The sequence below is a fragment of the Cephus cinctus genome, unplaced genomic scaffold, assembly GCF_000341935.2.
Source record: "Cephus cinctus unplaced genomic scaffold, Ccin1 Ccin1_scaffold0814, whole genome shotgun sequence".
In the NCBI taxonomy this organism is placed as follows: domain Eukaryota; kingdom Metazoa; phylum Arthropoda; class Insecta; order Hymenoptera; family Cephidae; genus Cephus; species Cephus cinctus.
The window spans coordinates 195,684-211,722 of record NW_014333409.1 but is presented as its reverse complement, the minus strand read 5'-3'; the positions used below and the strand labels follow the sequence as shown (position 1 = coordinate 211,722).

The 16,039-nt window shown below is 35.6% G+C and overlaps 4 protein-coding genes and 1 long non-coding RNA gene across 8 annotated transcripts; 3 read left to right on the top strand and 2 right to left on the bottom strand.

Annotated features, from left to right (window-relative positions):
• The first annotated feature begins 2 nt into the window (after nt 1-2).
• On the top strand, nt 3-3,642 carry LOC107270767. Its single transcript, XR_001538422.2, has 3 exons — nt 3-734; nt 3,329-3,428; nt 3,505-3,642. It is a non-coding gene; the product is annotated as an uncharacterized LOC107270767 (long non-coding RNA).
• A 122-nt stretch (nt 3,643-3,764) lies between these two features.
• LOC107270765 (peptidylglycine alpha-hydroxylating monooxygenase) lies at nt 3,765-6,809 on the bottom strand. Its single transcript, XM_015746089.2, has 3 exons — nt 6,592-6,809; nt 5,989-6,210; nt 3,765-5,911 (listed from the first exon to the last, which is right to left on the bottom strand). The coding sequence occupies exons 1-3, from the start codon at nt 6,706-6,708 to the stop codon at nt 5,240-5,242; spliced, it is 1,011 nt and encodes a 336-aa protein (XP_015601575.1). The 5' UTR covers nt 6,709-6,809; the 3' UTR covers nt 3,765-5,239.
• Nucleotides 6,810-6,958: 149 nt separating this feature from the next.
• Nucleotides 6,959-10,527, bottom strand: LOC107270766 (ADP-ribosylation factor-like protein 6). The gene is made up of 3 exons (XM_015746090.2): nt 10,059-10,527; nt 7,381-7,560; nt 6,959-7,325 (listed from the first exon to the last, which is right to left on the bottom strand). The coding sequence occupies exons 1-3, from the start codon at nt 10,234-10,236 to the stop codon at nt 7,114-7,116; spliced, it is 570 nt and encodes a 189-aa protein (XP_015601576.1). The 5' UTR covers nt 10,237-10,527; the 3' UTR covers nt 6,959-7,113.
• On the top strand, nt 7,659-13,941 carry LOC107270759 (protein LTV1 homolog). 4 transcript variants are annotated; one of them, XM_025088094.1, is made up of 6 exons: nt 7,659-7,850; nt 7,931-8,418; nt 8,488-8,829; nt 8,913-9,312; nt 11,972-11,999; nt 12,090-12,280. In XM_025088094.1, exons 1-6 carry the CDS (start codon nt 7,844-7,846, stop codon nt 12,133-12,135), a joined length of 1,311 nt encoding a protein of 436 aa, XP_024943862.1. In that variant the 5' UTR covers nt 7,659-7,843; the 3' UTR covers nt 12,136-12,280. The 4 variants fall into 4 exon arrangements, with proteins under 4 accessions (XP_024943862.1, XP_015601572.1, XP_015601573.1 ...); XM_015746081.2 differs by lacking the exons at nt 7,659-7,850; nt 7,931-8,418; nt 8,488-8,829; nt 8,913-9,312 and adding exons at nt 12,944-13,072; nt 13,131-13,325; nt 13,452-13,941 and having other exon boundaries at nt 11,833-11,999; nt 12,090-12,875; XM_015746086.2 differs by lacking the exons at nt 11,972-11,999; nt 12,090-12,280 and having other exon boundaries at nt 8,913-9,972.
• A 24-nt stretch (nt 13,942-13,965) lies between these two features.
• Nucleotides 13,966-16,000, top strand: LOC107270758 (trafficking protein particle complex subunit 12). Its single transcript, XM_015746080.2, has 2 exons — nt 13,966-14,117; nt 14,186-16,000. The coding sequence occupies exon 2, from the start codon at nt 14,254-14,256 to the stop codon at nt 15,829-15,831; it is 1,578 nt and encodes a 525-aa protein (XP_015601566.1). The 5' UTR covers nt 13,966-14,117; nt 14,186-14,253; the 3' UTR covers nt 15,832-16,000.
• Nucleotides 16,001-16,039: the final 39 nt, after the last annotated feature.

The following is a 16,039-nucleotide window of genomic DNA, read 5'->3' as shown; positions in this document are numbered from 1 at the left end:
GCGACTACCGGCTGGCTGGCTGGCGGGCGGGCTTCAACCTGCAGAGAACCAATGGCGACTTTCCTACGCCCCACGTGCTATCGCGAACTTATCCTTCCACCTTCTACCTTTCTATGTTTTTTTAACTTCCTGCCACTTTCTTACTAGAGAAAATACAGAGTCTAGCTTGTTGGCTTTGCACGTACCATTCTTTGAAATTTATTATGGCATCCGCATATGCATATACATTCCTATGGAACATACTGAGACAATATAACCTATAAGGATACGACAGAAGTCAAACAAAAGACTGACGGACTTCTGTCCGATCGTAACGAGTGAATCTAATTTGACGCGAGTGTGTTTAAGTGAATTTAAAATCCACCAACATTCAACATGGCGATCGGTATTATTTAATGACGATTAATGACACTGTGTGTGCTTTAGGCCGTGATCTGTAACGATCATTAAAATGATCTTGTATCGTGAATGGTTCGCATTTCCTCTGGTGAAATTATAAGATAATGAGTGTCGGATATGACACATGGACAAATAGTCTATCGTAGACATACGTTAACACGACAGAGCATGTCTAATGGACAAGCAGTGTTTTTATCACAGGCTAATAATTTTTCGAGCCTGGATAATGTATTGCCGTATGAGAATCTGCGATTTAACCTGGCACAAGGTTACCATGGTATTTTCTACAGAGGTGGGATTCATCGATCGAACTCGATAAAAACCGTGTAATTGCGGTAAGTGGATAATCAATTAAATTAACGCCTGTACTGTAAGGTCCTTTAATTTCCACACCGTACAAAACGGTATTTTGACATTTTATATATCCAGTTCTTGCGCTTACCTTATATCAGGATGTATATAATTTATATTTATGAAACATATTAAGGATTCCTACATGAACCACACATGCGTATACTCCATACGAAATTTCGTGTATGGATCGGTTCGAGATACTGGAAACGGATGGTGAACCGATCAATTCGACAACTCTGATTTATTATCCACCCCGTTGTCCTCGAATTGGCCACGTTACCTATACTCATACGAAAAGGTTATGTGAGGTCGTACGAGTATAAACTTTTAGGCCATATGTGAAGCTCGCATCTTGGAACTACGTGATCGAGGACTCACTTTCAAGTCAGAGACTCTCGCAATAACAGTTCGTTACTTTCCTAACGACAAATGTCAAGATATGCGTGACATGTGAGTTTCATTAACATAAGACTCGCTATGCGATTCAATGAGAATCGGTAACATGTGTGTACTATATAACTATGGTTAAATCTATGGTTATATGCACTTTCATATTTCTATAAAAACAGTAAAGTAAGACCTGAGTGATTATCGAGTTCCGGAATTTTTCGAGCGTCTGGTTCGATTCTCGAAATGACTCGGTCAATTCGCTTGGCTGATGCGCAGCAACGTTCACCCCGAGCGACCGGAAGTGATTGTCCGATTAAAATGCGGAGTTACGACCATGTGTCACCGAGCCGGTTTTTACTTTCTACAACGTTTGACTGCCTATGGTAATCGTAACGAGCAAGGTCGGTCCAATTTTGTACGCCCGGAAAGTTTCACTGGTCGACGTGAACTCGATCGATATTTTCTGCTTCCACAGAAGGACGTACACGATGTTCGATTATCGATCTGACGACCTGTATTATAGAAAATTTGTCCATTTACAATAATCGGTTCACCATAGACTTGCCGACCAGAGAAACCAACTCGATACTCGATAGGTGGACGAATCGGTTCAATCGTTTTGAAAGAGAAGACGTGAGCGCGTATTGCGGTGTCAAACCGGTTTTCGATTTTACGGGTAACGAGACGACGCGTCGCTAATATAATAAAAGCGCCGACTCGACTAGTCATTCAGAAATCTTAAATATTTCCTGACATTCCTCTTACCGATTCTTGCGAAGTAGGTCAGACCGGAAGTTCATAAAATTAAGGCATCCAATTATTTACATCTAATACCGGATCACACCGAGTACGTAGAATCTTAAAAATGGACGCCATATCATTTTCATATTTTCAAAATCAGTGGGTAAACTCCAATCATCGAATAATAGATTTTTCGAGTAGACTGCTGTAAGGATAATTCCATATGAAGAAAAAAAAAATTACTAAATCGCAATAATTTATATACCCAACCTAACCTGATGAAAAATTGTTGTACTCTTATTAGAACGATCGTTCAAATCGTTATTACTAACCAGCCGCACTTAAACAAAGAGTTCTGTTATCCTTCTTTTTTATTCATTTCCCACAGCACTCAAATCAAATTACATACTATGAATTGTCGGAGGGCGTACAGAGTGGTCTTTTTTTTTTGGTTGTTCCGAGAAACGCGTGTCATCATCCACCACCTATTCTACTACCATCATCAACGTCTCAAGCAATATATACATATATATTGATACATATATATATATTCAACGGCAAGTAACAGATAGAAGCAGGATTTTATTGTCGGTCATTAAGTAATGACTTCAAAATGCCAGCCACGCCTCCATTAGATTTCGCAATTGCCCACACTTTCTCCGTTCATTTGTTTTCGGGAAACGTGCAGCCATCGACCCACTTCCGGTAAGCAGCTAACTTCAGACCTAGCCCGGTAGCATTGCAAGGAACAGCAGCGAGTGAGAACTAAGAAAAAAAAAATTAAAAATCAATAAAATAACATGTCAGGGCAAACAATTGGCAGACAAGTTATATCGGTATGGTGCTTGGGATAGGCGTTAGAAATAATAGATAGATACTACAGATATCAATACCGATCCATCCTGGTAGCGACAATGGATGTGGATGGCAGCCTTCATAAAGGAGAGCGTCGAGCAAACGACCCGTTCAAAAGGCGGCACGAGAGATCCGCATTAATTTCATAATTCGGTCTTGACGATCGATATGGCACTTCTCTGTGTACAGGAGTACTGTATTGCACGAGCACTTTGGCCCAGTACACGAGAACCCAAAGTCAAGACCACTTGTATTGGGCAGCTACTTGATTTCGGCGATAACGAGAGAACTACGTCTGGGGTGTCCCAGTTCAATTCTTCTTCTGGTTCCGCTTCGAATACCGAGGACTTATGGCTCGATTAATTAACTTTTCTACTTATTAGCTTCGTTCAATGATCCCAAGAGAAATTGAAAAATTTGAGGTTATGTCATTCCGAATTTTATACTAAAATCCATATTTGCATACGAGGCGCCATCTGCAACGTGTAAATTGCAATATCACTATTTTACAAATTTGAGAAAAAAATTGTTCATTGAAAATTTATATACTTTATCTAAGCTTTATACTTATCTTCAATTGTTTTTCTAGGTCACCTTTGTATCTCATGAAGGCCACTGCAATTGATATTGATGATTCCAACTTGGTGGCATTAGTGGATTTTGGGTAATTTTATACATTTAAAAATTTGGTAGGTACAGATTTTTTTAAATAAATTTTTATAGAAATATTGAAGTCATCTCTTAATGTAATACATAACTTTACAGCTTGATACACATTTACCATCCGATTTTCTGGTGATAACATCGGCGCTGCATTGTTTCTGTAGAGGGAGCAGATAACCATAATTTGCTCTAAACAATTGTTGAAAGTAACTAGTTGTCACTGAAAGGATGTTTCTCAGGTATGAGGAAACACAAGAGGCTAATTTTTATACGTCGCATATTATAATTGTATATGGTAGACACTAACGTTAGGACAAAGTGGTATAATTTTATTTTATTAGGACGCACAACGCTTGGAGAAATTATGTATAAGTGCTTTATTCAAATTAAATTCTTTCAATAGCAAGTACACATACGCAGACTTTCACATGAAATGTACGTGCGTCGTACTGATATTGACAGTGATTGATAATTTAATAATAATTATTGTTAAAGATTCTATACAGTATTCGCTTTGATAGACTGTTGAAAATATTTACTTGTGGATTTTTCTTGTTAATATACTATATCTCTCTATATGTAATTTCATAAGGACACCACGAATAAGATCCTTTATTGTATTTATTTAATATTGTTTTCTGTCCGTATTATCATCCGTGCAGGCCTGAGAATCTGTGCGGATATGATTTTACGCATAGCAGTGGATAGTAAGGGTAAGTTTTCATATCGACGACTGAATGGAAAATATAGCGTATTGAAATGACATAAATCGGAATGGATATTATAAAGTTTATGAATCTTCTCATCGTCGATGAGCACTTTAGGATAAACCGAGGAACTTTTCTCATCGCCCACTTATCATTTAAAATTGAATCTACCCGTCCCGTTGTTTGCGGTTGGGAATAAGTACGTTTGATAGTCATAAAACTTATATTAAAATCATTTTTTTAAATGTAGAGTATCACATTAACTGAAAATTATTGAGGTATAATGGAACGGAATTTCCTCACCATCAATGAAATTTAAAATAACTTAAAGTAATAGCGTCTTCTTTTCTAATTAATTTATACCTGTCGAGCATACTTTTTAACTGTTTGACTTAGGCTCGGCGTAGAATTCCTACTACTCTAATACTTGATACATTATGTAATATAACATATACATGACACTGTAATGCAATTATTATGCGAGTTAACGTTTTAGGTACAAAGCTTTGTGTATGGACGTATGTTAGAAATCGTACTTAAATACAATGTAAATTGTCAATGTAAGTAAGGATAATTAAAATACTTGAACTGAGAGATTCTATAGTAAAAAGGTACGTTTTTAAGTACAATATTGCATTGATGCGTGAATGAATAAAAATAATTTCAGGTGCCAGAGAAGTATCTTGCGATCGCCATCTGTCGGGAATGTCATGAACTGATTCGCTACTTGATCAGGGTCGCGAAAGTAGAAATGACCAAGGCAATATGCAGACTTGTACGTTTTTTGACAGCTCTACAGGTAAAATCACTTCGGTATGATAAAATCTTTGTAAACTTTTAAATATCACACATAAACCAAGTAAATATACTTTCATAGAAGTTAGAAGAAACCTAACAAAGATCCTGCTCTTTATCATTCGCTATTCAGATTTGATTAAGAATGATATCAGTTTTATAAGAGACACGATTGGAATTCAAACAGAGACGATTTGATTTCCAACTCAATAAAGTTTATACCAGCCACCAGAAGTTGCCCATTGAATTTTTCAATTCATCTTTTTCATTAGACAAGATTGAAATCAAATCGTCCTGTGTAAAACACTGTACTTGTTCATGTCATACGGCATTTTTTATAAGGTGGAAGCTTCTCGGTCCGGTATATTCAGCAGATCAGTTTTGTGCCAGTAGTATTTAGGCGGTCCTGAAGTAAAGCAATACTTTTTATGCAGTGGCTCTTTGCTCTCTACGTAATACATGAGGTAGAAGTTGCACATTTCGTCATTGTTAGTGGACCCAACGTAAGTCCAGGTTTCACGATCATTATGCATTGTGCAACGAGCTGCTACTACATCGCCCAAAGTAGCTGTTACGTTTATGTGAATCGGATAGAACATTTGTGGCTTCATAGGATCTCTCTTGCCTAGTTCTATCCACTCCGAGTTCTGCTTTACTAAATACCCAGACACAACTCTTCCCAACGTATGAGTATGTACTCTGTATGCAAATGGATATATGGTTTTCTTCTCTTCGATCGCACATGACGTTTCCATGTACTCTGTACTCTTCGGAGGAATGTTTCCACCTGTTCCAAGCAAGAGTACTCCAGCTAATTTATTTAATGGACGCAAGGTGTAATGCAGGAATACTCCAGAATCATCAGTACTGCCATCCTTGAAGTGATCTATGTGGGCGTAATGTACCTGTAGCACCAGGTACTGTATCGAAGAATCTCCTCCCACTTTAAAACCTACGCCGTCGGGTAGAACTAGCTTAGGTGCATCTCTTGCCCATGCATAAATAATCTGAAAAGTCAATAACTGATGAGATATTCGAGTCCAATACTTTGTCATTGCAGTTCAATAGTTATTATGTTATATACCTCTGATCCTTCACTGCACGGACTAGCTGTGTCTTCAGTGTCTGTTGTCATATCATTTGCCATTTCCCCACAGTTCCAAACAGGTTTGGAACTGCCTGGTTTAGAACAACCATACAATAACATGTGATGTGCTGTTGCCATTGTAGCATTGGGTTCAAATGCAACAATATAATAATTTTTTGAAGAATCCACTTTGATTGGAGTACATAAATATATTTCCGGCTGTAAAACAAATTTGTTTAAATTAATAAATTATATTTTTACATACATTAAACAATTAAAATATTCAACATTAATTTAGTATATATCACAAAAAAGAGCAAGAATACATTTAAGTTAAATCTTATCAAAAATTTCGTGGGTCTCTCATTATAGCGTGAGATACTATAAAAAGAAGATAACGCAATATTTCAGGAAATCATAGACGATAAAATGTATGACGTAACAGACGTGAATGATCAAGCAAGAAGATTACAAGTAATAGGCCTATAAATATTATTCTTTAAATATATATTATATTATAAAATATAACTCTTCTTCTCTCCATATGGTTCGTATAAAAATTGAAAAAATGGCATAAACTTTTAATACGTAAAAACTCACCGTATTCGGTCTAACATTCGGCATCAGCAAAGAATACTTCTCGATACTGTAACACTCCGAATATCTTAATATTACAGCAAAAATTAGATACACTATAAACATGTGGTGCTCTGTCATGTTTTATATTTTCGCTGCAAACTCGGTATCAATGCACTGATAAGGAATCCACCTGTCAGACACCACAGGTCGATATTAAGAAGCCAGGAGAAAAATACTGACGTAGATAGGAAACGAAAAATGTAAATATTAAAGGTCGATAAATCCGACTACTACATTTTCGACGGGTTACACTTATTCCAGACAGAAACCACAAGAAAAATAAATTTGTATTTATTTTAATTCTGAAAGTTAAGGACTAACATCTAAATCTAGAATGAATATCAATTTATTTGTTGAACTTGACATTTTCAGTAAATTCTTCATTTACGTGTAACTATTAATTGTCGATTACACTCTACGATAAACTTATGGACGGTTGTATGATTTCAGATGTTAATTATTTAGTTCCTTATTAAAACGACGTTATCTTTTGTTAATATAAATATCTCTTATTTGATCCGTAAGCCATTCGATAGCTGGTTGCAATCCTTCGCCAGTTACTGCATTTGTCGCACGAATATGCCAAGGTTTATTTTGTATACGATCGAGTCCAAGTCCTGATGCGAGTTTAACTGTTGTAAGAGAATCTGGCAAATCCATTTTGTTAGCCAGGAAAAGTATAGGTATCTTTCGACCTGCAAGATATCAGAATTATCATAGAAGTTCAAATCACTTTTTACCATTTTGTACCGGCAACGTCGGGATGTTGAAGTAGCATATCCAATTCCTCTTTGGCGACAACTAATCTTAATTTGTCGCTACTATCGATTATGAAGATAATTCCTTGGCAATCTTTATAATAATGTTCCCAGAGTGATCTATAGCGATCATGACCAGACATGTCAAATGCCGTAAAACCGACATTTTTGACTGAAAAATATAAATTTTATGTGATCGTTAAGTAGTTCCTGAAAAATACTAAAGAGGGTTGTGTGACCATATGCAATTGAGAACCACGGCATACCTACTATAGGTATGTATGAGGAGTAATGCTTGTCGGTCCGGGATAATTCAAAATAGTGTCACATAATATTTGATACGTTGACTGAGACGATAAGTATTAATATTAATAAATAACACAAATACGTCAGTGAGAAGTAATATTACTGAAAACAGCAGTAGCGTGATAATTAAGAAAAATTCTAAGGATAATATGGAGGGTAAACAGAAATTCATCTAACCTTCGTTTATTACGTGCTTTAATAATTGTTTTGGAAGTATTATTCATTTATTGTTCTAGAATCTTTGGAAGAAAAGAAAGAACGCTTGAAGAAGGAGATTAATGAACTTAAAGTTGTTAGCTCTAATTTAGAATATGGTATTGGCATTACAAAGTTTGGTCATGATGACAATATCAAAACAGTTCACGAATGTCTTAAATACCTGAACAAAAATGAGAATAATGTTCACGATACGCAGGTCAATTTACAGTATACCTTGTATAGTTATGCTGGGATACACTGTGTCAAATTCACAGACAACTGTGTTGTATTCAAATTTGCATCATTTGGGGAATACAAAAAATGTGATAAATATGCGGTTCAGATAATGATTGAGGATGATAAAGCCAAATTGGGACATTGGATAATGCCCAATTGGTTAGACATACATCAAGTTTTATTAGAAACTCCATTACAAAATCCAAGAAATATTATGTGTTTCATAAGAAACTGCAAACATCATATATATTGTTATCATCATCGCATGACTCACTTTAATAATTTAAAGGTACTTTCCTTAGATTGAATAAATATGCTTCTTAGAATTGAAAATGTTAATGTACATTAAAAATTACAGTCTCTCACAAGTGAAATGATAAACTGCCATATATGGACAAATTTGAATTACACCCAAATCAATTTAGAATTGTTTGAAGTGCAAGAAATGGAATCTAGTACATACCTTGATTTGGTATTGTATTTAGAGTATCATTCTTGTGAAATCAAGCCATATCGAGGTGTCATTGATTCACTGGGCACAAGAAAATTTCCAGAGAGAAGAATAAAAGCACTAACGTTATATTTAAAGTATTTTAAACATATGAACTTGGAAGAAGCATTTAAAAGTCTCATTGATGGTTCAGCTACCTCATATATTTGGGTTCCAAAAATTGATAGTGATAGTGCTTTGGATTTAAATGTAAATTTTTCAGTTTTCTTTAAATTATTATGTAGTTATTTTAATTTCATAAGTGCACATTAGGAAATCTATTTTTGTTTTAGGACATCAGTGATACAGAGAGTGAAACATACAAAAACATTCGATCTTCACTAAAACGTAAACGACGACGAATTCGGCCCATAAAAAGGAAACAATATGAGAAACAAAAGTCACTACTGGATAAAGTCACAGTTGAAGATAATCCTATCTTAACTTTAGAAAACAAAAGGAAGAAGACTGAGAAAATTTCTGGGACACCCAGCAGTGTAAATAAATTTGAAACGTCCAGGAACGTTAAAAGTAAATTCAAACAAACTCAATTAAATTTTGAGGTGTCAAAGACTAAAAAACAGACTGCAGTAAGTGATGAGACTGATACTGAATCTGAAAGGAGTAGAAGTACTACTCAATCAAGCGCAAGTACAAAGAAACTACCTGTTTTTACCAGCACGCCTTCTCGAGGTAAGTCAAAGGAATCTGCTTCCTTTAAAATGTTGACGAAATGGAATATTAGCGATATTAAATCAAACTTGACACCTACTAAGAGTGAAACAATACTAACAAGGAAAAAAATAAAATCTGGAAACTTATCAAAGGGATCATTGAAGAAAAACTCAGCTCTAAAGAAAGATAAAGCACAAGCTCATACTAGTACGAGAGAAACAACTCCCATAAAATCCAAGATTCCCATTCTTGTTAAATCGCCAGGTCAAATAAATAAAAATAAGAAAATACCAGGTTTAAGAGAGGGTGTACTTAAAGATAGAGCAAAGAATAAAAATGCTCGAGCTGAACGAAAGATATAAAGAGGCATATCAGAAGATATTGCTTCAGGATAAAGAACAATTGAACATAAAGTTATAGACTTAGGTGAGCTGTCCTTACCCTTGGATGCTATCTCCTGATTACACTTTAGTTAATACCAGTTCTACGTATTAAATACATTGGATTTTGGTTCAGAGTTTCAAGAAAATATATAGATACATATTTTCTTATTATATACTTAGTTTAGATAGATATATATTTTTTGTCACACGGAAATATTTTTCCTATTAGGTGTACAAAGTAGTGAGTGTAAGCAATTGCCAGTGATCCAATAAAATGCAGGTGTAATAAAGTCGATCTTCTATTAAGGTGCTGTGTATTGAAAAAGCTTAATTAAGTGATATCAAATATTATTAAATTCACTTGTTACGTATGTAACTTACATGCGAATTTCTCGACATTAAAGCCGACGGTTGGCACTATGTCTATACAACGGTCGTCCTCACGCTTGAAATGATTTATGACCGTTGACTTACCGCTGTTATTAAGGCCGATTACTAAAACGTTTACTTCTTTTTTCTTGAGACCTAAGAGACCCGTTAAACGGTCGAATAAGCCCATTTTTCTTTGCTTTCTTGGTACTTATGGTTCGTTTTATTGAACATCGATAATCATCCCCTAACCGTATGTATTGGAGCCTACCAACCCCTAAACAAGGGGGGGGAGACATTACTTTAGAATTATTCTACTGAATCTTAATAGTTATTCATTATTCATGTTTAGTAATTCCAGAATTTCGTTTAGAAATACGTACTGCAATTGATATAAGAAAAATATTTGGCATTTTGTATTAAAAATATTTGTAAGGATTGAAAAATATAAGCTTATATACATGAATCTTCCATTGACCGACTTTAACGCCCTCAATATGTCTGCTTCGTTACCTACGCTTTCTGCATTTTACAAAAAGTGCAAATTCTTATTGGACGATATTTTTAAATAACCAGTGAGAATCTGCGCTTTTTGAAAAGTGCAGAAAATGTAGATAGAGATGAGTAGGGAGATGCACAACCCTACGGTTTTAGGCCAGAGATGAGTAGGGAGTTCGGGAATAGAGTTTTGTGATCATTGCCTCCGTCGATAGTGCATATCCCGTCGTAGCCGAGCTGAACGTGATCACGAACGGATAGCCTGGCGGGCAGAGGTTCTCCGCAACTTACCGCTGATTCCCAGAGCAACCCTTAGAAAGAGGCCGCTCATCAGATATTGCCTAAATATTTTTTTTTGTAATCTTAAATTCGAGTGTACATACAGTGTAGTCTCGATAAGATTTACTAAGACAAAAGCCATCACCTCATGCCTGCTTGCGTTTAGGAGTGCAGCGATGCGGTGCTAGCTTCCAGCATTATTTAACAATAGTTCCAAGCAGAACTATGGTCCCAACATTGAGTACTAGAGAGAACTATTTCGGAACTGTTTGAAACACAATCTGAAAACAACACTGAAAGCCAGCTCCTTATGCATACCTGCACTGAAGCATATGGTGCGACTAGTATCCTTAATAGGTATTTTGCTGATGTTACATAAAAGAACTATGGTTAAAACCTATCAAGAACTATAGAACTCCTTGAGAACTAATCAAAAAGCCTATTGTTGAAACATTTTTAAGAGATTTTAAAAAAGTGCGGTCCTGGAGCTAACACCCGTGTAGCATCTCAATTTTTGAACAATGTTTCAACAATAAGCTTTTTCAAGAGTTCTAGATGAGTTCTATAGTTCCTGATAGGTTTTAACAATAGTTTTATTGCACAACGTCGGTAAAATATCTATTCAATATACTGGTGGCATCATACGCTTCAGTGCAGGCAGGCATCATTTGATGGCTTTTGTCATATTGAATTTACCGACCTTACACTGTGCGCTCGAACTTAGAATTGCAAAGAAAAAAGGTATTTAGACTATATTCGATGAGCTGCCTCGTTGTAAGTATTATTTTGTGAACTAGCGTTAAGTAGCGGAAAGCCTCTGCTCGCCAGGCTACACGTTCGTGATCGCGGTCAGCTGGGCTATGACGGGATCCGCATTATCAATTGAGGCAATGATCACAAAATTCTACTTCCGGACACGCCGCTGCGATTCAGTGCCATGCTTTTAGTATCCTCTAAAACCGTAGCGTTGTGCATCTCCCTACTCATCTCTGGTGTAGGTAACGAGGCAGACCTAATGTATTTTAGAGATGCAGTTGAGAAACACTGTGTGCACATGTGTCTAGTGTTATCCAGTGTTTTGTAAGGAGTTGTTGTTGGAGTAAAAATCGTTAGGATTTTGTATAAATTCAAATTTATTTTTATTGCAGCAATTCGTCAGCAAGTACTGCAAATATGGTATGTGTAATTTAAATTATCTTGTTAGTTAGAATTGTTATTGAAAGTTCAACAGGTTAGCTATAACACATTTATGGTAAAAATTTTCAGCCGAAGGGAAAGTCAAAGAAGTTTATTGATAAGAAGAATTCGGTGAGCTTTCACCTAGTTCATCGTTCGCAACAAGATCCATTAGCAGCTGATGAAACTGCTTCACAAAGAGTATTAGTACCAATAGGAGAATCGCAATCTTCTAAATCTGAAAAGAAGTCAGTGGATACTACAAAGCGCAAGGAGGAGCAACAAAAATATGGAATATACTTTGATGATGATTATGACTATTTGCAACATTTACGAGACGTTAACTCATTGCCTGTTGAATGGGAGCAAGTGGAGAATCCAAACAGAGAGAAAGATAATAAGAATGAGGTTCCAAAAATTAATTTGCCTTCCTCAGTGTTTGCTTCCACTGTTGAAGAGGATGTGGGTTTGCTCAACAGAGCTGCACCAGTCTCTGGACTAAGACTGGATCTTGATCCTGATGTTGTAGCAGCTATGGACGATGATTTTGACTTTGATGATCCAGATAATGAATTAGAAGACAATTTTCTAGAGTTAGCAAATGGGGTTGATAGTAAGGATGCATTCAGTGAAGATCAGGAGGATGAGAATGAAGAATTGGATGAAAGTGAGGAAGGTGAAAGGGATTCTAATGCTTCTTCCATGGGTCATATGGAAGTATCAGATGAAGAAAGGGATGAAGTATGTAGTCTTGATGGACCTCAGTTCACATTTAAAGATGAAGAAACAAAATCTCGCTTCACAGAATATTCTATGAGTAGCAGTGTTATGAAAAGAAATGAACAGCTGACATTCCTCGATGACAAATTTGAGCGGGTACGTTTTCTTGTATAGAAAAAGAAACATTTTTACAGAAAGAAGTTTTTATCCTTATTAAATTTTAGATGTATGCTGGATATGACGAAAGTGAAATTGGCGCCCTGGATTGTGACGAAATCGAGGGTTACGTCGAACCTGATTCTGACATTGTGTTACAATATGCCAAAGAGTTTGAAAATCAACAAAAAGAAGATGTAAGTATCCAGTATAATTTTTCTACAATAAAATGGTTTCATATGTTTTTTTTTGTAGACAGAAAATGTGACGAAATTAATGAAAGATCGTATGAAAATTATTGATACAGAATACTCAAGTTCTGAGGAAGGTGATGAGAAATTGGAAAAACTTATTGTTGAACCCAGAGAAAGAGATAAATGGGATTGTGAGAGCATCCTGAGTACATATAGCAATATTTATAATCATCCAAAACTAATTTCTGAACCAAAGGTAACAGTTTTCATAAATGAATATCAACTTTTTGTGTTCTAGCACTTGATCGCCTAGGGCATATAAAGCAAAAAGGAATAAGAAAAAAAAATGTCTAAGTTACTAACATAGTATTATTTTATACAGACTCCAGGAAAGATAAAAATTAATCCAAAAACAGGTATTCCTAAAGATGTTTTCGATGGACAATACGGTAAATTAACGGCGAAAAGTTTGGTGCAATTCGATTTGCAAAATCAATCTGAGCTCCCAAGAGGTGCCCAATCAGTTGCAAACACTATGAAATCTACTTTAAGTGTGTTAAGTGTTAGACCAAAGAATGAAACTCCGGAAGAGAGGAAAGACCGAAAAAAGACTTTAAAAGAATACAGAAAAGAACGAAGAATAGAAAGAAAGGCCAATGCAGAAGCATTTAAAGAAGAGAAGAAACGCCAAGAGAAAATAATGCTCAACAATAAACAGAATGTGCAAGGGAACCGCATACTATAAGAAAAAATATTTTTATTTATTATTGCAAAAGGTATTTGCAAATAGCTATTGTAATTAAATGTATTTACCCTAATATCCACCTTTATTGGTGTATCTAAGATTATTAGAAATACAATCATTTCCTCAATTTTTAATATCCTTTTTAGTCTTTCCATCTTTCATTTTATTATGTTTTATTCTAAAACGAAATACCTGAATCATTTTTAATCGATGGAGTCTACCTGTGCCATTGTTGACACCTCATGAAATTGACGTTTACTTTATATAACCTCAAAATCATTCACACAATCTATACTGTCAGTGGTACGTAAAAATGTTTCTTCTTTCACTAAAAGGGAATAAGAATTAATTTTTGAGAAATTTTATTTTAGAGTATATGAAGGCAACGAATATTAAGTATTATTATAGTTGAAGAAACAGTTAAGACATCACTGTCAATATGTCTCAACTCGTAACCTCTCCCGAAGTAGACAAAGATGTTGCGGAATCTGTAGAAGAGAAATCTTTGGACAGTGGCTTGGGTCGCTATTTTAGTAATGCAACGCATACAATCTTTGACGAAATAGTTTCTCCTGACATAAACTCGGATATACTTAACGCATCCGTTTCTGCTCCAACACCACATCCTGTATTCACTACAATGTCAGTAACTACATCTAATGATTTCCTTAATGGTTCTTTCTCTGATACGGAACGTGTGTCAGATCATGTTACTGCTAGTGATTCGCATAGAGATGCTTGGATACCTTCTGAACATACAAGGAAGATACTTGCTTCGCTGGCCTTGACTCCTGGTAACAACTTTCCTGACAGAATAAATCTTACCATGCCAGGATTGATGCTTCAGGGTGACTTGCCTGACATTACAAAAGAAACTGCTATTCATTTCTTAGGTGAAGAGGAGAATATTCATAGAAATGTTTTAACTGCTTCGGATGTGACTCAGGATGAACGTGGTTTGAGAAATTTAATACATGCTGGATGTTATCGAGCTGCTGTCAACCTAACGGGTAGACTCATCGCAGTGTATGGACAAGGATATGGAAAAATAGATCACCCAAGTAAACATACTCCACATTCTCTACAGCTGTGGTTTACTAGACTTGCTTTGCTTGCTAAATTAAAACAGATTGACATTCTGGAGAATGAATCAAGACCATTTGGAAATCTTGATAAGCCTGACATGTTCTTCACATTTTATCCTGAATTATATGGTACCAGACCAGGCTCTATGGCTTCATTTGCCTTTAGATTACTGCTGGCAGAAATCCCTTCTTATTGTGGAAAGTCCAAATTAGCTATGGATAATCTTCATAAAATTCTAGCAACTGTTAGACAAATAATAAGAAATCTACAAATGGGCTTAGCTGAAGATGGAGGTCGAGCAAAGTTTTCCTTAGCTGAACGAGATGATTCAATAAGATTATGGCTTGGAAGAAAGTCAAGAATCCTTATTTCCATTGTCAATTGTGCTCTTGGCATGAAGAATTACGTTCTAGCTGTGGATGTATTGGAAAATTTATGCGAGTCTCTTGATTGGACTCCTGATCAAAGACAGATATTGATTTCTGCAATCGGTAGAGCATATCTCTTCCTGGGAGATGTCTCTGCTGCAGAAAAGAAATTCGCCATTGGTACAGATAGTAGAGAAAATCCTACAACCGTTAGGGAACATATGGATAACGGCTTAATTGCAGTTGCTCAAAATGCATTTCAAGAAGCTTATAATTCTTTTAAAAAAGCATCAGCGATAGAACCTTCAAACATCACTGTAATAAACAACATGGCCGTATGTCTTCTCTATACTGGACAACTGAAAGCAGCAGTACATTTATTGGAAAATGCAATTGCAAGGAATCCAGCAAAGAGTTTACAAGAAGCTGTATTGCTAAACATCTGTACATTATATGAGTTACACACTACTCATTGCAAACAACCCAAATTGCACTTGCTACGGCAGTTAAACAGATACAAAGGGGATGCTACGTCGATACAATGCTTAAAACTTATAATTTAATTCATCAATGTAATTGTAGTGAAATCCAGTTATTTAATTTATATTATTCCCATATATGGCATACTTTGGACATAAATTATTTAAGATTATTTTGGTGTGTATATTATGATTTATACATGTATATTGAGAATAAATGAAGGACAATGCAAACTGTTCAGCGTGAAGCATACATTTCCATATAAAATATATAATTACTTGCCTCATAAAT

Coding starts and splice junctions, on each gene's coding strand:
- LOC107270766 (XM_015746090.2), bottom strand. CDS start 10,236: ATGGGCTTATTCGACCGTTTAACGGGTCTCTTAGGTCTCAAGAAAAAA. Junction 7,561..10,058: donor TAATGTCGAGAAATTCGCAT/GTAAGTTACATA, acceptor TATATTTTTCAG/TCAAAAATGTCGGTTTTACG. Junction 7,326..7,380: donor TCAACATCCCGACGTTGCCG/GTACAAAATGGT, acceptor GATATCTTGCAG/GTCGAAAGATACCTATACTT.
- LOC107270758 (XM_015746080.2), top strand. CDS start 14,254: ATGTCTCAACTCGTAACCTCTCCCGAAGTAGACAAAGATGTTGCGGAA.
- LOC107270765 (XM_015746089.2), bottom strand. CDS start 6,708: ATGACAGAGCACCACATGTTTATAGTGTATCTAATTTTTGCTGTAATA. Junction 6,211..6,591: donor CGAATGTTAGACCGAATACG/GTGAGTTTTTAC, acceptor TTTGTTTTACAG/CCGGAAATATATTTATGTAC. Junction 5,912..5,988: donor CGTGCAGTGAAGGATCAGAG/GTATATAACATA, acceptor TTGACTTTTCAG/ATTATTTATGCATGGGCAAG.
- LOC107270759 (XM_015746086.2), top strand. Junction 8,419..8,487: donor CTCACTTTAATAATTTAAAG/GTACTTTCCTTA, acceptor TAAAAATTACAG/TCTCTCACAAGTGAAATGAT. Junction 8,830..8,912: donor ATAGTGCTTTGGATTTAAAT/GTAAATTTTTCA, acceptor TTTTTGTTTTAG/GACATCAGTGATACAGAGAG.